Source organism: Typopeltis vanoorti, chromosome 3, assembly GCF_054136105.1.
Source record: "Typopeltis vanoorti isolate ZY-2024b chromosome 3, IOZ_Tvanoo_1.0, whole genome shotgun sequence".
Lineage (NCBI taxonomy): Eukaryota > Metazoa > Arthropoda > Arachnida > Uropygi > Thelyphonidae > Typopeltis > Typopeltis vanoorti.
In genome coordinates, this window is record NC_143551.1 from 62,612,245 (window position 1) to 62,639,947 (window position 27,703).

At 35.8% G+C, this 27,703-nt stretch overlaps 1 protein-coding gene across 1 annotated transcript in view; it reads right to left on the minus strand.

Annotated features, from left to right (window-relative positions):
* Positions 1 to 23,720, minus strand: part of UQCR-C2 (Ubiquinol-cytochrome c reductase core protein 2) — a 153,180-nt gene extending 129,460 nt beyond the window's left edge. Inside the window, exons 1-2 of the mRNA XM_090415644.1 lie at positions 23,593 to 23,720; positions 10,422 to 10,505 (exon numbers count right to left, since the gene is read on the minus strand). Of these exons, the coding sequence (XP_090271770.1) occupies positions 10,422 to 10,505; positions 23,593 to 23,637 (129 nt within the window). The 5' untranslated portion in view covers positions 23,638 to 23,720. The remainder of the gene's footprint in view (positions 1 to 10,421; positions 10,506 to 23,592) is intronic.
* Positions 23,721 to 27,703: the final 3,983 nt, after the last annotated feature.

Here is a 27,703-nt window from a genome sequence, read left to right on the forward strand (position 1 = left end):
TGCAGCTGCAAATTGTCCTACTTTGGCCAAACAGGCAAAACAACAAATATCAGGATTTCAGAACACCAAGACTACATCCGGTTTCACCAGTACAGCCACTCTGGGCTGGCAGACCATGCCTTGGATACCCACCATAAAATTCGTTGGAAGAAAACAAAAATAATTCATCGCAGCAAGTTTAAATATGAAAGATTATTCAAAGAATCTTCAGCAGCTCTAAAAAACGTTCCTAACCTCAACAAATTTGGGTGCATGAAACTGCCCCAAATTTGGGAAACTTTCATTATGAGAACTTCAGCCCAACTGCCAAGACTACCAAATTAGCCTGCAAGAGGGCACCATTAGGACTTTAGGAACAATATTAGTTTCTTGCTTTCTTCCTCATTTACTTTGTGTTAGTTCCTGAGTGCACATACCATATCTTTATGTTCCTGAAGATGGCAATGTGACATTGCCGAAATATAGAAGTTATTCATTAAAGTTACCTTTAATTAATATACTTTATATGCGTTGTTAATACCGTAAACTAATTACCAGTTACTATCCCTTATGTACAAGGCATCAGTGAACGTATAGCAAAAGTTTTAAAACCACCGAATATTTTTGTTGCCTTTCGACCATTTAGAAAAATCTCCACCTTTCTCACTTCTTCTAAGGACAAGCTTCCACATCTTAATCATCCAGGTGTCTACCAGATTCCGTGCTCTTGTGGATTATCTTATTTCGGACAAACGGGAAGATCTGCCTCTATTCGGCTAGAAGAACACCAATCTTATATTGAATACTTTAAACCTGAAAAGTCTGGACTTTCTGAACATGCCATCTTCACTAGATACAGAGTTCATTGGAGAAAGACAAGAGTTCTTCACAAAAGTCAGTTTCTCATGGAACGCCTTTATAAAGAAACATGTGAAACTCTACTTCATTCTCCTAACTTAAACAGATCCAACGGCTTACGTCTGTCCCCTTTATGGGAGATAGTACTTTACAAATCAGCTAATGTTGTTTAAACGTGTGGACAGACTTATGTGTTCGTCGAACATGTTGTTTATTATTTTAACGGTATAATAGAACACAGAAACTAAGTAAATAATTAAATAAGTAAATAAGAAACTAAGTAAATTAGCTAATCTTTCCTAACTTTTTATTGTATTAATTTATTTTTATTTTTATTTTTTTAATTTTTTTTTTTTTTAAGGAAAGTTATTGACCTTTTTAGTTATCTTACACCAGCTACTTAGGTGGCGCTTTTTGGAATTGTCAGTTAGTGTTTAATTTTGAGCTTAATGTACTGAGGATGCCTGTGACACACAGGCGAAAATTATACTAATAAATAATCTTTCTATGTGAGTTTTTTCCGTTATTTATTGTGTACCAATATGTCTACTCACGGTTTACCTCTTTTAAAACTTATGGTAATTAGTTTACGGAATTAACAACGCATATAAAGTATATTAATTAAAGATAACTTTCATAAATAACTTCTGACGAGATATGGTATGTGCACGCAGGCACTAACAAAAGCAAATGAGGAAGAAAGCAAGAAACTAATATTGTTTCTAAAGTCCTAATGGTGCCCTCTGGCGGGCTAATTTGGTTATCTTGGCAGGTGGGCTGAAGTTCTCAAAATGTAGGTCTCCCAAATGTGGGGTAGTTTCATGCACCCAAATTTGTTGAGTCTACGAACGTTTTTATAGCTGCTGAAGATTCTTTGAATAATCTTTTGTATTTAAACTTGCTGCGGTGTATTATTTTTATTTTCTTCCAACGAATTCTATGGTGGGTATCTAAGGCATAGTCTGCCAGCCCAGAGCGGTTGTACTGGTGAAACTGGAATTTAGTCTTTGTGTTCTGAAATCCTGATATTTGTTGTTTTGCCTGTTTGGCCATAGTAGGACAATTTGCAGCTGCAAGGGACCTGGTATACACCAGGTAGATCTAGGGGAAGTGGTTGGTCTTTGGTAGAGCGGATAAGGGATGCCAACTTTTTGTATGGTCTGTAACAAGAAGTAAGGTCATATTTTCTGAGGATATTGGTTATTTTCTCAGAGGTGCCCTGGATGTAGGGGATGGTGATAGATTTGGTGTAATCTTTATTGTGGAGGGGGATTGTGGTTTACTGGTTTTAGTATTTTTTGGATTTTTTTGGGGTTATAGCCATTGGCTAAGAAAGTGTTGTGGATGTGGTTTAGTTCAGTAGTTAGGGCCTTGTCATCTGAGCAGATTAATTTTGCCCTGTTATATAGTGTTTTATAACCCCATATTGTTGTGATGGGGTATGGTGGGATTGCTGGTGAATGTATCTGCCAGTATGGGTGGGTTTTTTGTAAACAGAGAAAACCAAAGATCCATCAAGCTAGCGGGTGATTAAAGTGTCTAGGAAGGGGAGAGTGTTGTTTTCTTCTTTTTCTAAGGTGAACTGGACTCTGGGGTGTTGGTTGTTTAAGTGTGTTAAGAAAGAGTGGAGTGAGTCTGAGCCATGTGGCCAAATAGCGAACACATCATCCACATAACAAAGCCAAATAGTGGGTTTTTGTGGGGCGGAGTTTAAGGCTTTCTCTTCAAAGGTCTCCATAAAGAAATTGGCCAAGGGTGGGGAAAGTGGTGAACCCATGGCTGTCCCCTCTATCTGTTTGTAGAACTTTCCTTGCCAAACGAAATAGCCTGAGTTCATTGTGAACTGAAATAAAGCTGAGATATTGGGAGGAAACTTGGCTTGGATGAGCTTTAGGGTTTCTTTGAGTGGGACATTAGTGAATAGGGAGGAGACGTCAAAACTGAACATTATGTCAGTGTGTTGGAGTGAGAAGTTTTGTATACTGGCTTTAAAGTGGGCTGAGTTTTTTATGTGTGATGGTGTGTTGCCAGTATAGTGTGTAAGCGTTTTGGCTAATTTATATGTGGGGGAATCAATGCCATCCACTATGGGACGTAATGGCACATTTTGTTTATGTATTTTTGGGAGTCCATATAATCAGGGGGGGGGGGTCTAGAGTTGTAAGGTTTTAGTTTGTTAGTGACTTCCACAGGCCAAGAAGTGACTTTCTTAAGGAGTCTGTGGAGAGTTCTAATCTGAGAGCTGGTAGGATTATATTCAATAGGGAGGTAAGTGGTACGGTCTAGTACTAAAGCATTAAGCTTACCTTCGTAGTCCTTTTGATTTAGCACCACAGTGGCGTTTCTCTTATCCGCTTTAGTGATTACTATTTTTTTGTGATTCTTCATTTCTTGTAGTGCTGTATATTCGTCTTTGGATAAGTTGGTTTTTGGAGGTTTGGCTTTAGTGAGAACACTGACTACATCCAGTCTGACGTTGTTGGCGATATGGTTAGGAAGGTTGCGAATCCCACGTTCTATTTCGATCATGATTTCCTCGGCAGGTATTCTTTTAGGAGCTAGGGCAAAATTGTGACCACATGCAAGTGCGGTGAGTGCTTCAGGCTTTAAAACTGTCGACGAGAGGTTGACTACAGTGTTGAGTGGTGGCAGTGGTAAGGAAGCAGAATTCTTTATCAGGTTTTCGTATTTTTTCAAGTGCCGACTTCGTATTTTTTCGAATTCTTTTCTTGCAGATGCGCCGAAATATAGAAATTATTTATTAAAGTTATCTTTAATTAATATACTTTATATGCGTTGTTAATTCCGTAAACTAATTACCAGTTATGTATGACCAACGTATAAGCCTTGCTACTAGAATTTTAAAACATGAATAACTAAAAGCTGGCCTGGTTGGCTGAGTGGTTCGCATATCTACTCTCTTGTCAAGAGGTTGACCGCAGATAAGCCAGGGGCACGGATGTTTGTGACTGTCCTATTAACTCTTTGTGGAAGGAGCATCTATGACTCTACCACTTCTAGCAGTAGTGGTAGAGTCATAAACTTCACTCCCAAAACTCTATGAGGTATGGGACTGACAAGCATATAACATCAACTGACATCAAATGTGAATAATTTTCTTTTTTTTTTTGAAAACACTGAAATTTTTGTGAAAATTTATGCAAGAGTAGAGCAAAGTCATCATCATCATCAATTTCCTGATATATACCTTCAAGAGGTGTACAGGATATGATAGTATACTACATGAAAAATTTATACTAACTTCCTATCCACAATTTTCCTCCAAATCAGTCTGTTAAATGTCAAGACACCCATATTATCAGGTCTTATATATCTGTCTTCTAAGGCACTTTTTACTGTATCAATCCACCTATAATCTTGGTCTTCCTCTGGGTCTTTTTCTTGCCAACCTGGCAGAGAACACTTGTTTTGCTAATCTTTCCTCTCCCATTCTGCTTAAGTGACCATACCACCTGAGATTAGCTCTGCTAATGCATTCCTGGATGCTGACAATATCAAGTTCTTTCCTAATATCCTCGTTTTTAATATGATATTGCACGTAATGGAATATTGTATATTCCATTACATGCTGTTCATGCCCCTAATCTTTTTCAGGACTCTCATATCTGAAGTCTCTAGTCTTTGGTGAAGTGTTTTACTTCTAACCCAGCTCTCATATCCATTAGTTAAAACTGGTTTAAACACCATCTTGTACTTAGTGTTTTGGCTAATCTCTCTATTATTCCATATAAATTTATTCAGTTGACTTCCTAACATACCAGCTTTGTTAATTCTATTGTTTATTACCATATTTAACTTACCATCTTCACTAAAAATCATGCCTAGTAGCTGAAATGTTTTACTTGTTCCACAGGTTCTCTGTTTATAATGCAGTTGATATTTTCAATGTTTCTGCCTATTTTCATTGTCTTTGTCTTTTTAATGCTGACCTTCATACCATATCTATTACAACAGTTATTCAATTTAGTCAGGGAATCTTGCAGACTTGTAGTGGATTTATTTAGAAGTATAACACCATCTGCATAAAGGAAAGAGCTGAGATTAACACCTCCAATTTTGATATCAGGTTTAATACCACTTTCCTTCATAATGTGATCCATATAGATAATGAATAACAGAGGGGATAATGTACATCCTTGTCTGACACCAGATTTAACATTAAGCCATCTTCCTGTACTTCCTTCAATTCTAACTGCTGACTTACAACTCAAATAAAGACTAAGTATTGCTTGATATAATGCCCCATTAACACCATATAACTGTAGCGTATTGAATAGCTTCTCTCTTGGCACCTTGTCATATGCATTTTCCAGATCAAAAAACTTAAATACGGATCATTGTAATATTCCCATGATTTCTCAACTATGTGTCATAAAGTGAAAATCTGATCCTGGCAGCCTCTATTTGGCCTGAATCCAGCTTGTTCTACACCAAGCTTCTCTTCCACAATCTTTCTCAACCGTTTCTCAAAAATACTTGCATATATCTTATCAGGAACACTCAGTAATGAAATGCCTCTGTAATTTTTACATTCAGTTCTATTTCCCTTTTTATATATGGGCACTATTAGAGCTCTACTCTACTCCAATCATTGGGAATTCGTCCCTCCATCCAGGCTTTCTGAACTATGCAGTGCAGCCACTGTAACACTTTTATACCACCATACTTCAGCATTTCTGGTCGAATATCATCTACTCCTGCTGCGTTTCCACATTTCAGGCTTTTGATAGCTTTTTCTACTTCAAGTATGAATATGTATTCCTGACTGCATGCCTCGTCAGCGTTTTTTTACCACTGTGCTGTCATCATTGCTTGTTTCATTTAGCAGTTTTTTAAAGTAATTATTCCATACTTCAAGGATATCTTTTTCTCCTGTTTTCATGTCACCTTTATCATCTCTAACTACTTTTACAGCACTCTTTCCTCCATTTCTGAGCTTCTTCAACAACCTCCAGAATATTTTGCCACCTTCTTGATATTTATTTTCTATATTCTTGCCATAGTCCTCCCATGACTTTTGTTTAGCTAGTTTTACACAGTATTTAGCATTCTTGCATTTGTCTCTGTATTCTCTAAGAGCACAAGTGACTTATTTGCAAGGAACTTTTGATATGCTTTCTTCTTTTCCTTCACTGCCTCTTTAACTTCCTGTGTCCACCATGGAGTTTTGATTTTTCTATCCCTGCAGACTTCATCACATGCCTCTCTAGCTGAATCAATCAGGGTTTTCTTCAAGGCTTGCCACTGAATCTCCAAGGTTTGGTTCCTGTTCTCAAACTCTTCGTGTTATTAAAATTTACTATTCTTCTTCTTGCAATGTTTACAAAAGTCAAACTGGAAGATGTTTCAAAATGATGAAGTGAACACAATAATGACATTGCTTAAAATCATTCTTCATGCCTCTACAGAAAACTATGAAACTGACCGGTTCAGAGTTTCCATGTCTTATCTAAAAAATAGTGAAGTAGTTTGCTAACCAGAAAAAAAAAAAAAAAAAACAGGGTCTTATTTGCATGACATTTAAGAACCATTTACATCTAGGCTTTCACTACGTTGATGCTTTACTTTTTCAACAATCACCTATTAACAATTGTGATAGATGTACAACATACACAAACTGCTATTAGTCCTGAATTCAAACTGTCATTCTTATCATTGAGTGCTTCTAGATACAGTGATACTATGATAAATATTCTAGATACAGTGATTTTTAAATAATTTTGATGATGCTGTCAAAAAGCAGACAGCAAAAAGTTTTGTTTAAATAAATTAAAAAAAAAAAAAAAAAAGAGCATTCCTGGTATCATAATACGCCAGTTTCCTCACGATATAAGCATCATCATATCCTGATTTGCACTCTCAAGAGAAGTGCAGTACTATGCTAATACTACAGTTTTGCTGACCTGGATGGATGGATGGATGTTTGTGATGGTCTTTCGATGGTAGGACATCACCCAGTGTAAGACCACTGTTCTACTTATTTAGAGACCTCAAGTGGCTTGAAAAAAGTACCATGTTTGGTCTCTAGAACAGAGTTTTGGATTATGTAAAAAATAAATATAGTGTACAAAAAAATTTTTTTTAACTCTCAGGTTTAGGTATAGGTTTACAACCTTTTGTAGATTGGTGTCACATAAAAAAATGGATGAAAAAAATTAAAGTTACATTACTAGCTTGATATCAACAGCAATCTTCCAAATTAATTTGTATTGTCAGATCTCCAATATCAGATCTTACATTTTGGTCTTATTTTAAGTCCCTTTCATACAATCCTGATGTCAGTTTTTCTAGCCTTTTCTTTCCCATTCTGTTTAAGCACCAACACCACCTGAGATTAGCTCTGCTCACATATTCCTGAATGATAATGATGACAAGTTCTAATGCATTAGTCTGCTAATGCCTTTTTTATTCCTAAAGGAATTCTGCCAATGATGCAATCTGTTTACTTCTGTAATTTTTCTCAGACATCTGATATATGTAGTTTCTAGACGTTGAGCAAATGTTTTATTTCTAACCTAATTCTCAAATCTATCTCATATATATTCTCAAATTTCAAGTCTTTTACAATGCTAATCTCTCTTATTTCATATAAATTTTTTAACTGGATCATCGTTAGAGAAATGCCATCAGACATTTCTGCAAATGTTCTGAAGAGTTTGTGCTCCTGTTCTATGTTACCTTTTATATCCCAGTCAATCTATACAGCAGATTGGAAATGATCCTAATACTGAACCTATTCAAACCATTTCTAAGAAGGGCAACAAACCTTTACAACCAATGATGATAATAAAGGTTGATGGGACATTCTATCATGCATTTTATATTTGAGTTGTAAGTTAGCATGAAGGAGGTAAATGAAGATGGTTTAATATTAATAAGATGTAAGACAAGGATGCACATTATCGCCAGTGTTATTCATTATCTACATAAATCGTATTTGGAGGAAAATGGTATCAAACCTGATATCAAAGTTGGAAATGTTAATCTCAGCTCTTTATGTAGATGATGTTATACTTCTAAATAAATCCAATATGAGACTGCAGGATTCCCTCACTAAACTGAATAACTGTTGTAATAAGATTGGTATGAAAATCAGCAATAAAAGATAAAGACAATGAAAATAGGCAAAAAAAACTTAAAACATCGACCGCATCCTGAATGAAGAACCTATAGAACAAGTAAAACATTTCAAGCTATTTAGGAATAATTTTTAAAGAACACAGACAAAACAGAATTAGAAAAGCTGGTGTGGTAGGAAATCAGATAAATAAATTTATTCAAAACACTAAAGCAGCTGTATACAAGACAGTGTTCAAACCAATTTTTGATACTTATACTAGAGACCACTGATATGCGAGTTATGAGAATGATTAGGAGAGTGAATGGATGGCATCAATGGCAATATCACATTAAAAATGAGGATATTAGAAAAGAACTTGACACTGTTAGTGTTCAAGAATGTGTTAGCAGAGTTAATCTCAGGTGGCATGGTCACTTAAACAGAATGGTAGAGGAAAGATTAGCAAATCAAATGTTCTTTGCCAGGATGGCAAGAAAAAGACACAGAGGAAAACCAACATTTAGGTAGATTCATACAGTAAAAAGTATCTTAGAAGACAGCAATATAAAATACAAGAGTGACCTAAAACATTCTCGGCCTTTACCATAGATGGCAACACTATTGGCAAGATTTTTTTTTTTCTAAGTTGGTACATCTGCCATAAGCATCTATGTGAAATTGCAAGCGATTCTATCAAGTAGTTTGTTTTATACAGCTGTCTGAAGCAAAAGTGTTGTCTGTATATCCCTTGCAATGGATATAATTGAGTTATAAAATTCTTTGTAAAAGAAGGTTTAACGCCAAAAGAAATTCATTCAAAGTTCATAAACGTTTATGGGCATTCTTCTCCTTCGTTTTCGACAATTAAGAAATGGGCTGCCAAGTTTAAATGTGGCTGTACCACCCTTGAAGATGATCCACATGAAGGATATCCAAAAAGTGTAACAACACAAGAAATCATTGATGAAGTGCACAATATGGTATTGGATGACCAGCAAGTCAAAATGCATCAAATTGCTGAGACAATAGGCATGTCAAAAGAACATGTAGGATATATTCTGCATGAAAATTGCAAATAAAAAAGCTTTGTGCAAGATAGGTGCCGCACTTGCTCACAGCAGATCAAAAACGCACTCACATAAAATCTCTAAACAATGCTTGGAGCATTTTAAGAAGAATAAAATGGATTTTGTGCATCGATTTATTACTATGGATGAGACCTGGATTCACCATTACACAGCAGAAGCCAAACAGCAGTCAAAACAGTGGGCAGAAGCTGGTTGTTCAGCGCCAAATAAGACAAAGTCGGTTCCATCAGCAGGAAAGATCATGGCATCGGTGTTTCGGGATGCTAAAGGCATTTTATTTATTAATTATCTTGAAAAGGGTAAAACAATAACCAGAGAATATTATTCTGTTCTTTTAACCAGACTAGACGAAAACATTCATGAGAAAAGACCCAGTTTGCAGAAGAAAAAAATCATCATCCATTAGGGCAATGGGAAAATTAAGGGATCTACTATGAATTGTTGGAACATCTATGCTGTTCCCCAGATTTGGCTCCCTCTGACTTCTATCTCTTCCCAAAACTAAAACTCTTCCTCGCTGGTCAGCATTTTTCTTCGAATCAAGAGGTGATTGCAGCTGTAGAGGGCTATTTTGCAGATCTTACTGAGAACCACTACAGGGACGGGATAATGGCGCTGGAGCATCGCTGGAATAAATGTATTAGTCTTAAGGGAGATTATGTTGAAAAAAAAAAAAAAATTTGAAATTATAAATTTGTTTTTTCATTGTTAGGCCGAGTACTTTTCAGACCACCCTCATATGATAATATTGGAGTCTTAACAACTATTATTATCATGATATCCTGTACACACAGGATAGATTCAGGAATTTGATAATGATGTATCTAATGTAATAGGTTGACACATCACCTTCCTTATACTGTAAGCAACAGCACCCTTACTTTGAATTTTATTTGCCATTATTAACAATACAATAATTATAAACAGTTTATAATTCAAAGTGATGCACCGAAAGTCAGATATAGTGAGCAATATCGTAAATAAACAGTTCTCAAAAACTGTACATCGTTTGATTCACAGCAGCAACATACCACTAAATGGTACGTTGCTACATTTGATCACATGATGTGACCAAATGCAGCATCAATAACTGTGCATTGATCATAATTGAAATGCATCATATTAAGGAATGCAGCATCGTATAAATAGGAATTGGTCATAATCAAATAGTGTTGCATGAACAGATCATTGTAAATTGAAGTATTGTAAGGTAAGGGTATCACTGTACACTAACTGCAAAATTTATCACTGGCATCATAATAACTCATGAAGTAATTCTTTCAAAACTAGAGTATTACTTTGGAGAACCAAAAATATTTATAGAAGTAATGCAATATGAGCTGAACTAAAATCATTTAAATCAACCACAATTTTTTTTTCAAAGTTGTTTGCTAGATTTCTTAAAATAATTTTACCTTTGGATCTTGTTTTGGCAAAGGTGCAATGTCATATTCAGTCTTTAATTTTGTGGCTGCTGCTGGAGAGGCATATGCACGATTCTGAAAAGCATAGATGATAATAAAATTTCATTATGAAATCAAATAATGAAAGGATAGTTATAGTCAACATTAGCAGAGGAAGAAAGGAATCTGAAACAAGCATAACAAAATTTCACAGAACAAAGCACATCTGGTTTCAGAACATAATGTTTAATGGGTATAATATTATTACTAATATTTGCACTTCTCCAGAGAGTCAAAGAAACTAACTGAAGAAGGTCCCTTAGCATACCTCCTTGAACACATTCACCACAGATACACTCACACAACATCCATCAGTAGCCCATTCCACTCATTCACCATGACATGGAACCTAACCAAATGCTTTACTCATGTCCCCCCTCCCCCATACACATATCTGCCATGGGCTAAAAAAAAAATCTATCTATACTGTAAGATTTCCTTACCAATTTATAGTTGACCGCCATAACTTCTCTCCTCCATCTATTTTCAATCTCTGAAAACCAAATGGGAGTGGATAGGATTGAGAAGAATTCTAGTTGGGAGATGAATGATTTACATTAAGGCACTGCTTATAGCAAATAGCTCTGCTTCTCTTCTAACTTCGTCAGTGAAGTTGGAGAAAGAGAATCAGAGTTGTGGACATTAAAGTCACTCAGGAAAATGACTTCACTGTTAGAATAGTTGAACTACAAAAAATCAAGCTTCAAAGTTAAAGATGTCAAAATGATTTTCAGAATTTTTGGAGTGGTAAATTGACAGCAGATGAAAAACATATAATCAGGTAAGGAAATCTCAAGTCATAGATGCTCAAAAGAGGGAATTCTCAAGAAAGGAATATCAGATTACACATTTGTAGCTGTGCTTTTGTGTGATCTGATATTCCTTGTGGCAGAAGGAATCATACAGGATGTAGTTTGGACTGTTAAAATAGATGGATGACATGACAGTAATATGAGAATTCAGTCAAACATGGAATCAGATTTGAATGTCTACAGGCGAAACTACAGTTATTGAGGTTTACTGTCATGTAAGTATTTTGGAGGTGAACAGAAAAAGAGCAGGAGAACACCCTGTGGGAGGAGATAGATTCTTAGACATGTTGCCCATACCAAAAGCATCCAGTCTACCAACTACACAGCCTCCTCTAGGCAATCTTAGATGGTAACAAGATTACGTGCCATATGATTAGGAAGCCTCTTAACCACATTAACATGAGGTTCAAACAGCAGCACACCAACATAGATCTCTGATTTTGAACCATTAGCACAGATGGGCAGGAAATCACAGTGGGCTGCTCTGTGTACACTGAAGAATTGAAGGTAACAGGTGAAGGTGTGAGAGACTTCTGTAGCTGAAAAAGTGAGAGGTTGCAGGATTAGGGGTACAAGTCTGCCATGAATAAATGACGTTTTTGTTTCATGTAATGTTGTCAACACTTATGCCAATAGCTTCCACAGCCTCTTTAACATGCATACCAAAAGGACGGATGGCAGCCTAACATGTATACAGGCCCTCTCAACTTAGAGAAAAAAGACTAGTCCATGTAGGATAATCTGAAAGAGACTTTATTTTTAGGGCATAATTATGAGACAAATGTTTTCATCCAAGTGACAAAAGAGAGATTCATTTGATTCAACATAAAAATTTTGAATGGGTGATGTGCAAAAAAAGCACCAGTAGCTAATCAGATACCCTGATAATGGATTGGGTCCAACCACTGGAGTGTGTTCTCCCTTGTAGAGCTGTAAACTTGGGATCCATAATCAAGCTTTGACTGTACAATGCAGAAGATATTCAATTTTTTTTGCACTTATCCAAAGATGATGAATGTATGTAAAGAAAGTTAGCTTCCTGTCAAAGATAAGTCCCCAAAACTTGGTCTCTAGAACTACAGGTATAATAGTTTGTCCCATTATTAAATTAAGATCAGGGTAGAGACTGTATTTCCAGTAGAAATATACACAGTTCTTTTCTGCAGATAATCTGAACACATGACAAAAAGCCCATGAAGAGACACGGTCAATAGCTTGAAATTATCTTTCAATTATGTTACAGGAGTGACAGTAAATTGTAAAGTCATCGACATAAAGATAATACAGCCTACTGTGGGAGGAAGTGTTCAGTAACTGAGTTTGCTTTAATGGCAAAGAGGGTCAACACTTAAGACAGAGCCTTAAGGAATCCTCCTCCCTTCCCCCTTTTCTTGATAACATGGCTGAGATAACATGCTTTCCACTTGGACTTGGAAGATACAGCCAGATAGAAAGTTCTTAATAAAAACAGGAAGGTACCCCTCAACACCAAGATTAAACAAGTATTTTAATATGCCATATCTCCAGACTGTGTCATATGCTTTTTCTCATGTTGAAGAACACTGAAACCACATGTTCTTGTTTCAGGAAAGCATTTCTTATACATGTTTCTAAACAGACCAAATGGCCCAAGACTATGAAAGCCACATTGTGTGTTGGAAAGAAGTTTGCTGCTGGGATGATAACTGTTGGCTTGGGCTGGATCCTTGCCTGGCTTTGGGATGACAATGACAATTTACTTATGGCAAGAATCTGGAAACTCTTCCTCTGTAAATGTTTTGTTGCATAGTAAGAGAAGGAGATCCATAGAAGATGATGGGAGGTGTTTTATCATCTCATAATGGATGTTATCAGGGTCAACTGTGCTAGGATGAGAGAGGAAAAGTGCTGCTTTTTTTTAGTTCCTTCTTAACAAATGGCCAATTGTACAGTTCAATTCTCTTGGTGCAAAAGCTGAGCTACTGTTTCTCTCGTTCTTTCAAAATTAAAAAATCAGGAGGATAGGAAACTATTGCTGATATCCTGGCAAAGTTGTCTCCCAACGTGTCTAAAATAGCCCTAAGCCTGAGGTACTGCTTTACCCTTGAAGATGGAAGAGGTTCTATATCTTTAGTATGTTTGCCATATCCTTTACAGATATCAATCACACTGCATATCAGAAGACTGGAAGGATAAAAACCCCTGCACAGGAGGACCAAATACAGCAACAGCCACTTCAGGCTCCCAATAAGCAAAGCGGTAGTGTCTCATGGGTAGTGAAAATTATCTACCACCTGGGTCTAGTTGACATTCCCTGCAACTAGGAAAATATTTTCTCACAGTGGGAATGCTAACTAGCATCACCAGAGATTATTTTACAGAAACAACCACACCCTGAGAAGGAAGGACTGACTTGACCAAGAGAGGTTTGTACATTGCACACACCTGTCCATAATGACTCAACTAAGATGAGATGAAATTGGGAGACAAAATGTACAGTACCAGATTCTTTGCCATGACATATACATGGAAAATTTCAATTCCTCTGCAATCAAGGACTTGAATGTGTCCCCTACATCCCACTAACTTGATCCCCCACCCTAGGCTCCAAGCACACCTGGCAAAATAGCAACAGTATGATTATTCATGACTAGTTGACCTGGTATTCTCCCCAAGTATTGCCATTGGATTCAGTCCACAATATATAGTCAAACAGCTGGTTTGTGGAATAACTATTTTTAAAGCTGCAGCATCAAAAAAAAAAAAAAAAAAAAGTTGGTTATCTTCATGATGTCTGACATAACTATGAAAATACTGCATGTTGGAAGAAACTGTAAAAAAAAGTAAATTGGATATTTGTTCTATGCAATGGTTTTTGGCCCACCTCAAGCTTCCAATATGCAAAGTGATGCTCATATTAATGTTCAGTGGAAAACAACATGCCTAAAGACAATAATTCAATTTCTTCAACTAATTAGATTATTAAGTCAGTATTTCACCTTGGTCACCAAAACAGGCACACCAACAGTAAAGCTGTGTATGTCTTCAATAACACAAGAGAAACAATCGACAAAACATTACAATTTATGATATGCTCTAAATTTATTAGTACAAAAATAATAACAAAATCAGCGCTCATATAAGGTGCCCTCCCTTCATGAGTCTTTGGAATTCTTGGAGGTCACATAATAATAACAACTTTGGAAATACAGTAGAGAATATTTACATCAAAGATTTTTAAATTAAATAAATAACTGTTGGAGGAAATATGAAATTCCATCAGATTGGTCAAAAGCTAAGGTTATATCTATATTTAAGAAAGGAGACATAGAAGACTATGGAAATTACAGAGGAATAAGCTTATTAAATATAGACAACCCCCATATAACACAATACTCCAATAACACTGGTTCACTCTAACATGGTTAGAGAACTGTGGAAAACCTTGCATAACACTGTATTTTTAAGCTTCTGGGCAGGAAAGCACTGCTATCATGTTGGACACAAGTTTTTGATGTTTTCATTTTGTGTGTGTCATTTAGTTTATTCACAGGCATGAGGGGAAAAAAAGGAAATTCATGTATTAGATTACTGTGTTAATAAACTTGCACCAGTCTGAGACCATTCATGAATTTTAAGGTTTCTATAAGGATATTTTGGACATTAGACAACAATGTAATTTAAAAAAAAAAAAAAGGCACTTAAAGATTTATAAATATTTAAAGAAAATAAAGAATCTTCTGTTAACCCTGTGTTTGTTGCCAGAAAAGGTTGTTTTGAGAAAATTTAAAAAACACTTCTCGTTATGCAAGAATCAATTGAATGTAGATCCTTTGACTTAGAAAAAGCACAAAGGGAGATTCAAAAATACTTAGCTCCATACCAAATTTACATAGGTCTATTAAGTAAAATGTATTTTGAAGGAATCTGAACAGGCCTTGACATTTGTTTAATGAGTCTCACATCTTTTATGCATAGCATGAATTTGCTAAAGGCAGGTCATGTTTTAGTAATCTACTTACTTATTACAATAAGGTGACAACTTCATTAGACAAAGGAGATGGATACACAGTATATATACAGAGTATACAGAATATATATACAATATATATGATATGATAGAGATATGACAGAGACCTACAAGTTGGTAAGGGGTTGTTATAAGATCAATGGTGGAGAAGTTCTACAGAGAATAGTGGAAGATCAGGGGAGAATCAGAGGTCATCCCTGGAAACTGTATAAAGAGGGTGTGAGTAGGGGAGTGAGAGGCAGGTTTTTTTCATGCAGAGTTGTGAATGATTTGAATGCCTTACCTGAGAGTGTGGTGTCTGCAAGGAGTTTGAGTGTGTTTAAGACACGGTATGATGAGATGTGTGATAAAAGTACCTCGCAGATGAGTCTTTGACTCCATGAGGTCTTGGGGTAATAATAATAATAATAATATACACAGTAGCATGCTTAGATTTTGCAAACTTTTGATAGATTACCACGTCAAACTTGAGTAGATGGGATTGGATATTAGACTAGTGCAATGGATTTGAGATTGGCTATCTGATAGGTATCAGCAAGTTATGTATGGGGAGCAATATCCCAAAAGAGGAAAGTCACTAGTGGTGTGCCTTATAGATCTCTTTTAGAGCACTGCTGTTTAACATGTATGTTAATGATATTGGGTAAGATTTGGATGGGAATATTCAGTTGCTTGCAGATATTGCAAAGTTAGGATAAACTATGATGAGTATGGCAGATGTTCTGGCCTTACAAGAAGACTTAAACAGATTGAGTGAATGGGCATGGGAGTGGTGATACCAGTTCAATGTTACAAAATGCAAAGTTTTAAAATTTGGAAAACAAAGATGGGATGTAGAATTCAGGCTTATTGGGGATATATTCCTGGAGATGGAAGAAATAAGAAATCTTGGGGTGATGGTGGATAAGGATCTAAAATTTAGAGTACAACACAATGAATTCTGTGAATGATGCGAGGACAATGACTTGTAGAAGTAAGGAGATTCTGGTTCCATTATATAAGGCACTGATTAGGCTACATATGGACTACTGTGAACAGATTTTGTTACCTGGTTTTCAAAAAGATGAAGTGATGAGGACCTTTTTCTTGACCACTAGTATTAATAATTAATTAAAGACTTATTTTGTAAGCTAGCCAAGTAAGATTTGGATGAATTTAAAACTGTTATTTACTTGGCTAGCTTACAAAATAAGTCTTTAATTAATTATTAGGATGAAATGATGTTGGAAAGGTCTAGAACAACTAAGGTAGTTTCTGATCTCTGGAATGATGTTGAATATGAAGAACGGCTGAGGCAATTTACAGAGTCTAGTGGATAGGAGGAAGAAGTGTGATATGATAGACGTACAAGCTGGCAACGGTTGCTATAATATTAACGTTGAAGAGGTTTTTCATAAAATAGTGGGAGATTAAAGAGAATGGATACAAGAGATCTAGATGCTGCAAAGAAAGATTCAGAAGGTGGAGATATTCTACAACAGAGAAATGTTCTTATTTGATTGTGCTTGGCAGCAACGAAGAAGAAACATTGTCTGACATCACAGTTTGTAAGCCATTTCTTCAGTTATTACTTTTTTTAATAAAAATTATGTTTCCAATAATTATAAAAACAAACTGGTATATTTCTGTTAGATTTTGCAATGTAGCTCTCCCCTTTTTGTACAGCTAAGAACTTGTCATGAATAAGGTTTTGCACTACATGACATTTTATAGGAAATTAACTGTGTCACATGAGGGTTAATTGTATAGGTTACAAAAAATATAGGAAAATTTTGACTTGCAATTATTGTTATTATACAGTATCTACTCATCACAGGAGATCCATTATTCATACAATAATTATCACATCTGGCAACCCATTTCACCAATTCATCGCCCTTCAAGCAAAAATTCTAGTCTTAACACCCTTTCTACACCACACTCTTACACAATTTCCAAAGGTGACTCCTCATTTCCTTCCTTCCTGCCGTGTACTGAAAAGGCTTTAGTGTCAATCCTATAAAACCAATTTAATAATTGATATTCTTGATAATGTCTCCTCTTTTGCCTATCTGTTAGTGGGTTCTTCAACAACCATGCAATCTTATGAGCTGTTTTCATTTTTGTAATATGCCTTATAAACTTCAACTCCCTATCCATAATCTCCCCCCCCCCCAAGTTCCTGACCTCAATGGTTTCCTGCAGTTCAGTTCCACCAATATAAACACAGCCTGTGATGTTTTCTTCCCAAAGGGCATCAATTTACATTTGGCCATATTAAACTAGCAGCTGTTTACTCTTGCCTATACTACTAGTTTCTTTTAGTCTTTCTACATCACCTTCATTTACCATCAACTTTCTCAGTTTTGCATAACCAGCAAACAACTGAATATTTTCTGTTCAAATCATTTCCTATATATCACTGATGTACAAATTTCAAACAACAGAGACCAAGTACTGAGCAGTGTGGTACACTACTAGTTACCAGTCTTCTCCTGGACTCAAATTCTCCATAAACCACCCTTTGATATCCATCAGCCATCCTCTAATACAAATCACCAGATTCATATCCATCCCCATTTGCCCCAATTCATGCAACAGAGTTCTATGTGAAATCCTGTTAAATGTCTTTGCAAAGACTAGCAATACCTCTGAGTAGCCATTTCCCTTATTATCTCACTATTATAAAAAGCAAGCAAATTACTAAGGAAAGACTTAGCCGTCAGAAAACAATACTGTCTCTTTATAAAGTATCATATTTTTATCACACCTAGTCTTCAATTCTGTCTTTGACTAATTTCTCCAATATCTTAACCACCACTTCGGAGATGCTAATTGGCCTATAATCTGCTACTTCTGTCTTGGAGCCTCCTTTATGCAGTGAGACTATTTTGTCTTCTTTCCACTCCACTAGCACCTTTCCAGTAATAAGGCCTAAATTAAACATCTTGGTTCGAGGACCTGATAATTCTCTTGCACATTCTCGTAATATACAAGACAAAGTATGAGACATTTTCTTTGGATTTATTGGACCATGATTCTTTATAAATATATGTATACATTCATCTACACATCTAGGACAAGAAATGGGTACACTAACATTAAATGCTAAAAAAGAATACAGTAACGACAGTAAAATTAATTAAAAATCGAAATGACGTGTGACATTAAGAGCATGGAGCGTGGATACTTAGTCATTGTTTGTAGATTGCGTTTTATAGTTTTTCACAAAATTCTGCTAAACATAGTGAATTTATTAAGCTTTTCCAAATGTATTTTAATATTGTGCCTTGATTTCTGTTAAGATTGTCTCCTGTGCGGAGTACCACTGCAGCTTCTTTAAAGTTTCTACATCTAAAATCTTCCTCAATGTACACCATGGAGCTGTTGTTCCAATCAATGGAGTGGTTCGAAATCAAGAAATGATGGGCTAATCCTGAGGTGTCTGTTCTGTTGTTGTTGCCATCTCCTATATGTTCTTTTTTTTTCGGATTTCTAGGCTTCTTGATGTTTGGCCTATATAATTCAGTCCACAGGAACATGGGTTGTTATATACACCTGCGTACTTGTAGAAGGCGATGCTGTTCTTAGGAGATATTAGCATGTGTCTTGTAGTTAAAATAGGTCTGAAGGCAACCCTGATGTTGAAAGGCTTTATGATTTTTGCTATTTTCGTTGAATAGCAAATAACTAAAAATCATGAAGTCTTTCAACATCAGGGTTGCCTTCAAACCTATTTTAACTACAAGACACATGCTAATATCTCCTAAGAACAGCATCGCCTTCTACAAGTATGCAGGTATATATAACATCCCATGTTCCTGTGGACTGAATTATATAGGCTTAACATCATGAAGCCTAGAAATCCGAAAAAAAGAACACATATGAGATGTCAACAACAACAGAACGGACATCATAGGATTAGCTCATCATTTCTCGATTTCGAACCACTCCATTGATTGGGACAACAGCTCCATGGCATACATTGAGGAAGGTTTTAGATGTAGTGGTTCTCCGCACAGGAGACAATCTCAACAGAAATCAAGGCATGATATTAAAATACATTTGGAAAAGCTTAATAAATTCACTATGTTTAGCAGAACTGAATTTCGTGAAAAACTATAAAACACAATCTACAAACAATGACTAAGTATCCACACTCCATGCTCTTAATGTCACGCATCATTTCGATTTTTAATTAATTTTACTGTCGTTACTGTTTTTTTTTTAGCATTTAATGTTAGTGTACCCATTTCTTGTCCCGAAGAAGCCAGACAGACTTATGCTGGCGAAAGTCTATGTATACATTTGTAGACAAATGTATACATATATTTATAAAGAATCATGGTCCAATGAATCCAAAGAAAATGTCTCATACTTAGTATAAAAGGACCAAATATTAACAGTTAAAATAAATATACAAGACAACATGCCATCTAATCTCACAGCTAAGTTTGCATTGAGGTTCTGCAATATTTTAAGTACTTCCATTTCTTAAACCTCTATTCTTTCATCAGTCAATGGTGCCTCAGGTACTACAACATACCTGCAAAATGCTCATTCAGTAATTCAACTATCTGGTTTGCTTCTGTTATTATCTCCCCACCATCAGCACTTTTTAAAGTCATCCTTCCATAGTCATTCCTCCTTTTACTTCCTGCATAGTCAAAAAATTCGTTAGGATTTCTTTTGGCTTCATCAACTAGCTTTCCTTTATAATTTGCTTGTTCTCAACTCAGGAATTATCTGGCAGTGGCAATGACTGAGTGTATTCCAAGGTAAGTCTAAAATGGATGACTAAAGATGTGAAGTGTGCAATCAAGAAGAAAAAGGCATTGTGGAGGCAATGCAAGATGAGTGGAGATAATCGGCTACATGAGGAGTGAAAAGAGCAAGCAAGGAAGGGGTAGCAAAAGTACTGTATAAGCAGCAGTTAGCAAATGATGTTAAAGAACTCCTAGGGAGTTTTTTCGATATTTGGCCAGTACAAGGAAGAATGATTATGGGAGAATTATGTTGGTCAGTGATAATGAGAGAAAGATAAACACTGAGGAGAACACTGTAGAAGTATTAAATGAGCATTTCATTAAAGTATTCCATCCTTGTGATTGTAACATAATGCAGAACTTGAGAACAGTGGGAATGGGGAAAGAACTACCACTGAGTAAACTTGATGTCAACAAGGCCATGGGACTTGGTGTATCACTGTATGTGTGTGTGTGTGTCTTGAGGGAATGTTCCAGTGAGTTAGCAACTTTAATGTACATTTTCAATATGAGTCTTAGATTAGCCCATTTCCCAAAGGAATGGAAAGATAGCAAAATTGTTCCACTTCATAAAGGAGGTGATAAGACTAAAGCCATGAATAATAGGTAACCTACTTGTCTCGAGTTGTGGTCAAGGTGTTGGAGAAGCTACTGAGGACAAGGATTCAGAACTGGGTGGACAGCAGTAGAATTCTCTTTAATGGATAGCATGGATTTGCTAAAGGAAGATCATGTTTTTAGCAATCTGCTTACTTATTATAACAAGGTGACAAATACATTAGACAAGAAGGGGGGGGGGATGCATACAGTAGTAAATTTAGATTTTGCAAAGGATTTCAATAGATCACTACAGAACAAACTAGTAGTTAAATTGGAACAGGTGGAGTGGGGCAGTAAATTAGTGTGATGGATTGGCTGTCTAATAGGTATCAACATGTTGTATATGGGGAAGTGATATCCCAAAAGAGGAAAGTCACTAGTGGCATGCCCAGGGGGTCTGCTTTGAGGCCATTGTTGTTTAATTTGTATATAAATTACACTGGAAAGGGCTTAAATGGTGATATATATAGTTGTTTGCAGATGATGCAAAGTTGGGGAGAGTTATGAAACATAGAGAAGATGCAGCTTTGCAAGAGAACCTAAATAGACTGTCTGAAAGGGCGAGTGTGTGGGGATGTCAGTTTAATTTTACAAATGTAAGGTTTTAAAATTTGGGAAGCAAAGACGGGATGCAGAGTATAGGATTAGCGGGGATATTATTATTATTTCCCAAGACCTCATGGAGTCAAAGACTCATCTGGGAGGTCCTTTTATCACACACTCGAGGATATTTTGCAAAAATTGTGAGGATGACACAGCAGATTAGGGAAATGATGCAAAAGGAAGGATGTTTTGATTCCATTGTACAAGACTTTGATCAGGCTGCATATGGATTACTGTGCACAAATTTGATCACCATGTTTTCAAAAGGATGATAAGATGTTGGAGAAGGTCCAGAGATGATTGACTAAGTTGGTATCTAGTCTTTGGAGTGTAGAATGTGAGGACAGATTGAGAGAATGCAAATTACAGAGCTAAGTGGATAGAAGGAAGAGGGAAGACATGATCAAGATGGTAAGGGGTAATTACCAGATTAGTGTGGATGAGATTTTTCATAGAATATCTGGAGATGGAGCTGAATGAGAGGCCATTCCTGGAAGCTGTATAAGTGAGGAGTAGATTTTTTGTATGAAGAATGATAGGTAATTGGAATAAATCACTTGAAAGTGTGTGAGTGCAGGGACAGTGAATGCATTTAAGTTGAGGTATGATGAGCTGTGCATGTGAGACTTCCCCACCAAGAGTCTCTTGACTCAGAGGTCTGTTGATAATAATAATATCACAGGAGAATTTATCAGATGTCTTATCAACAACTTTTAAACTTTGCTCTTGTTTTTAATTACATCTTAAAATATTTATGCATGTCACCTGTGTGCTACTGTCATCCTGTAGCAAAGCTGGAAGAATGATGTGACATACAAACTTAAAATGGAAAAGCCCTGGACTTCTTCTGTGTCAAGAAACACATATATATGTGTGTGTATATATATATATATATATATATTTTTTTTTTCATTTTGTATTTTTTTTATTTTATTCTTTTTTAATTCAAGTTAGCCAGTCTCATACTCTTTTTCTTTTTTTCCCTTCTTGAAAATTCAAGTTTTATCTCTTAGAAAACATGCAAACCAGCTAGCAAACAACCACATTTAACAGATAAAAAAAAAAAAAACTGCAGTATGTAGTAGTAAATGGTATAATGTAGACATAAGTCATTCAGTGCCTACCTATGAATCCTGGGATTTGGAAGCGATACATAATAACAATATCATGTCTTGATACCTACAGTACTCCATAAAACTAACCATAAATAAGTATTCTCTGAGTAATGAATGTACTACTTCAAGAAAATTGAGGATCAAGTTCATTCCAAGCTATACAGGTAACAGCTACAAAAAGCAAAAGTTGTGGATTGATGATTTAAGAAGACTTAGAATTAATTCTGAATCAGAATTAATATCTGATAGATAGTGGCATTATGTGTGCAGATGAAAGATTAAATAGTGCAGATGGTAGTGGGTTGTGCAGAATGGAATATCCTTTCATGATGAGTCCTTAATCTTTGGAGGTGTCGTGTAATAATAACTATCGCCATCCTATTGCTGAGTGTTTTCTAGGGAAAACACTGATCTTAAATGCTTTCATATATTATTATTATATGGAAATCTCCATGGAGTCTGTATACTCATCGCGAGAGATCTAAACTATCCACACTATCTATTATACCTCTTCTCGAACTCTGACAGATGAAGAACTCACAACTGAGTCAGGCAATGCATCCATTCATTCACCTCTCCAAATAAAAAATCTAGTCTTCACACCCTTGTTAATCACACTCTTACTTATTTTCCAAGGATTATCTACTATTCTTCCACCAATTTACCACTGCTGAAATATTTCCCCTGCATCAACGTTATAAAACCTTTTAGTAATTTAAATGTTTCTATCATATTCCCTCTTCTCTACCTATCACTCAACTTCTGTAGCCCAAAAAACTATCAACCTATCAATGTAGGGAGCATTCCTTACCAACTTGGTCACTCGTCTCTAAATCTTTTTCACCTCTCCCTTATCTCCAAGCGATCAGACCTAAGCACAGTAATCCAGATTTGGACGTATCGACGCCTTATAAAGAGGAATAATAACTTCATCTCTACATGTTTGCGTGTCTTCAATAAAGAGCAATATATTTAGGTTCGTGTATCCACTTAACATAATCGTTTTTTTATTAATGTACTAATTTGACTTTAATGAAATCAGTCAAAATCAACAAGGGAATACGCTTATTCCCAATGTGAACAAATTTCTTTAAGTTTAATGACCTGTGCATAAGCAAGGTAACGTAATTAATGAAGAGCACGACCCATATGATGGGGAAAATGTTACATGAATGGTCCCATCTTAAAACATGCATAAATCCAAGTCTACCTACTGAAAACTAGTTAAACTACACTTACAGAAAATCCCTTCAAAAATGATAACTTAGTTAATCGCGAAGACATGTCCCTAATAACTGACCGCTGATTAACTACAAATCACCTTCACGAATTAAAAAAAACACAGGAAATGCCGATATCAAAACTGCATTAGCGCCACACAGTGGCGCCCAAACATTGGCGCTAATATCATAAAGAAAAATAAACATGAAAATAAACATAAAAATAGAAATGAACAAACAGAAATTGATCCGTACGAAAACAAAGCACCAGAAAATAATAAAATTAAAAATAAATAAATAAAATTAGGACTGTGGAGAAAAAAATATGTACCAACTTTATTCCGCCCAGTCAGTGCCGGCTTAACACGTAAGTAGGCGATGCATCGCATAGGGGTACCTTCTTCAAGGGGCACTGAAGTGAGTAAAAAAAATTAAATGAAAACATTAAGATTTATTGAATGTCGGCGCTCCATGTGGAAATCCACATCTTCAAACAAACGAATTATTATTAACAGAGACAACTGCGTCAGCCAATTTTTTTAATGTCAACTTTGTTGAGGGGAAAACTCATCTTCATCTTCTTGTTATCCATTTTCTCTTTTCTTCTACAATTTTCTGTAAAAACATAAAAATAAAATAAAATAAATCTTCGTCTGAGAGCTTTCTTCAACGTTGGGCCATTCGAGGTCAACAGTCATTGATACCATACTGAGATGAAATCCCCTGGAGTCAGCCGAATGTGCTATCTGCAGTGGATGACCCAATCACTGAACATAGGTAGCTGTAGGGTGCTATGAAGGATAAAATGTAAAACCACCATACGTTGGCCAACAGATTGATTTTGGAGTTCCAGGCATCGACTGGAACACGAATCTGCATAGAACCATCAAGAACCAAGGCTCACAACATAGGTTTTCATTGTAGGATTGCAATATGTAAGCTCCCACATTACCCAAACCAACATGCCGTGTCATCTTCAATTCTGCAAAGAGTGTGTACGGTAACACGTTAAATCTTGGAAAGCTGTGCTATGGAGCGACAATCACGCTACACCCTCTACCGAACAGATGAACGGAAGTGGCGGATGCCCGATGAACCTCTTTTACCCCAACTATTGGTATGGTGATCGTATGGTCATGTTTTTCCTGTTTTGTCTTTAGACCTTTGCTTGTGATACCACGAACACTGAACTCCAAAAGGTATCTGAATATTCTGGACAATTCCATGTTTCCTATTTTCTGGCGATTCTACGGAGTGACCATTGTCTCTTTCAGCAAGGCAATGAGCCGTGTCATAAGCTTGCCGCTGTAACTCCGTGCTTTGTGAACATCACCACACTTTACTGACCTTCACAATACCCTTTCAACGCTATTTGAGCATCTGTGGGATGAACTAGAGCAGGAGTCAGCAACACAGCGCCCGCGAGCGTCATTTCGCCAACAGTGAATTTTTAGTGCGCCCTCATAGAAATGATTGTAAACTGCTTAATTTGTGCCTATTAAGAAGAGAGACCACTGATCGTAAGTAGTTTGAGTTGTTGACGTCATCTAGTTAATCAATGCGACAGCTCTCACTATCCTATACGCCACTTCTAAACGTTGTTAGAACCCTTTGTTTTTTATTATGTGTGTATGTTGAATCACTCCCGCTATCAGTGCAAATATAAAATACTTTGTTTACAAAGATATTTTTAACCCTATTTTTAAAAGAAAAGAATGTATCATTTTAATGACGATTGGGAGGAAGAGTATTGCTTTATCAATCTAAATGGCAAATTGATTTGTTTATTATGCAATAATAGTGTGACCATTTCTTAAAAAAATAATATAGAAAGCCATTTCAAAATCATTCATGCCAATTTTAATTTTGACTATCCAGTGAAATCCGAAATAATAAAAAAAAAAAAAAAAAGAATTTTTTCCTAAATCCGTTTAACGTTACTGAAGATGATATACCTGCTAAAATTTCCAATTACTTCAAGCTAAGTAATACAGAAGACTTGGATATGGAAATAATTAATTTACAAAACAACATAAATTTAAAAGCTCATTATGATGACAAAATGTTCTGGAAGTTAGTATATAGAAATACTTTTCCTATTCTGAGAAAATGCTCGCCAAAAATGTATTCATATTGTGCAACTACATACAACTGCGAGACCCTGTTTTCAAATATGGCATATTTGAAATCAAAATATCGATCTCAACTTACAGACTCACGTTTGGATAATTGTTTAAGAGCAAGTACTACTTCAAACTATATGCTTGATTATAAAAAAATTAGCAGATGATGTACAAGTCCAGATTTCTCATTAAATCCTATTGAATTTATATTTTTTGTATTCATTTATTATTTTATTTTTATGATATTTTATATTCATTCACATATTATATTCAAAAAATATGTTATAGAAGCGAGTTAAATAAAATAATGTTAAAATTTAAAATCTCCTTTTTTCTTAAAAACAATTAATTACAGAATCTCTAAGCCTGAAATGAGAGAAAAATGCTTGTGTCATGAGCCGTAATTTTCAAATTTTGTATTGCGCTCTTCATATTAAAAAGGTTGCCGACTTCTGAACTACAGTATCGGGTGAGATCCAAGGTCACCTGCCCTGCAACAGTCCAGGATTTCATTACCTGCCTACAGGAAGAATGGTACAAAATTCCTAATGATCGCTATCGTACGCTTGTGGAATGTACGCGTATGTTCTGTTGGATTGCTGCAATGATTGCAGCTAAAGGAGAACCAACTCTAATTAATGTGGGTACCATGGCTGTTTATTCCTTACACTAAAGTATCTGTTGACTTCTTTTCAAGCAACGTATACACACATACGTGTGTGTGTGTCTGTGTGCGTGAGTGCGTGTGTGTATGTGTGATGATATATATATATATATATATATATATATTGTGTCTGTGACATTTGTGTAGAACCATGTAGATAGCTCATATGAACTAAAATGTTATGGGAAAAAACACACATTAAATTTCACATAACCTGATTGGCAATTAATAGGGAAGAGAGCGTTTCATAGTGACATATCAATAAGTACGTATATGTTCGATTTATGTTTCCGTCAAAGAGATCTAAATGGAACAAATAATGTATTTTTAGATACAAACCAGTTCTGTCGTACATCTTGCTATAAAAATGAATTAACTGAATTAGAATAAACTTTCTCTAGTCTGCAATCAGATAATTCATGGCCTTCTTTATGCTGGCTAATCGCTGTAGATGTAAATGCGATTTCCACAAATTCACAGGTGCAAGGTCATTAGGAAATCGTGAACAGATTTTCAAGGAGGGTAATGGTTTGATAGGACTGAAAGTTACAAGATTGCCTTCTTCCATTGAAAATAAGCAAGAAGATGAAGAGAGTGTACTATCTTCAGCAAAACAATGGAAAATGTTATAAAGAGAGGGGAATTAAAGTCAGGAAGTATAGCATGAGTAGTGAAATTGAAAAACAAGAAGTATTCGGGTATCTGATTTATATTACAGTGTATGAGGTTGGCTAGGATATCTGTAGTGAATTGAGTGTATTGTTCCATATATTCATATTCACTGTTTAAATCATGGATCACCAGTTTGGGAGAAATTCAGAGTTATTGAATGTAATCATTAATGATTGTAATCATTATTTCAAAGAGAAATGAAGGGAGAGCAATGAAAGTTAGTTTGTTGACTGCCTTTTATTTATTTAATTATTTCTTTATTTTTCGAAAGGACCCAGCGTGTGCTAGTTCCACGCTTTGGAGTAAAAGCTGAATGAACAGGAAAAATTAAAATGGTGATATCGAATGCATATAAATTCTAAGGGGAAAATTTTGGGCATAATCAGAAGATTTGCATGTTTATTAAGATTTCTTCTGCTTTAATTTTGGTAAAAGATCAAAGAAGATACATAATAAGCTGAACGAAGTGAACCCAACATAACTGATCTGATGTTTAACAAGAATCGTAGAAGATATAACGGATACCAAGTGGCAAGTCTTTTGTAAAATAGTATGATTAGTAATGGATGGAAGCATGGGGAGCATAAATTGCACTGAGTTGCTGCACTTCAGTAGCCTTTTCGAGAGAAAATAGATCACCACAACCAACGTAACATTATACTTACATTGAA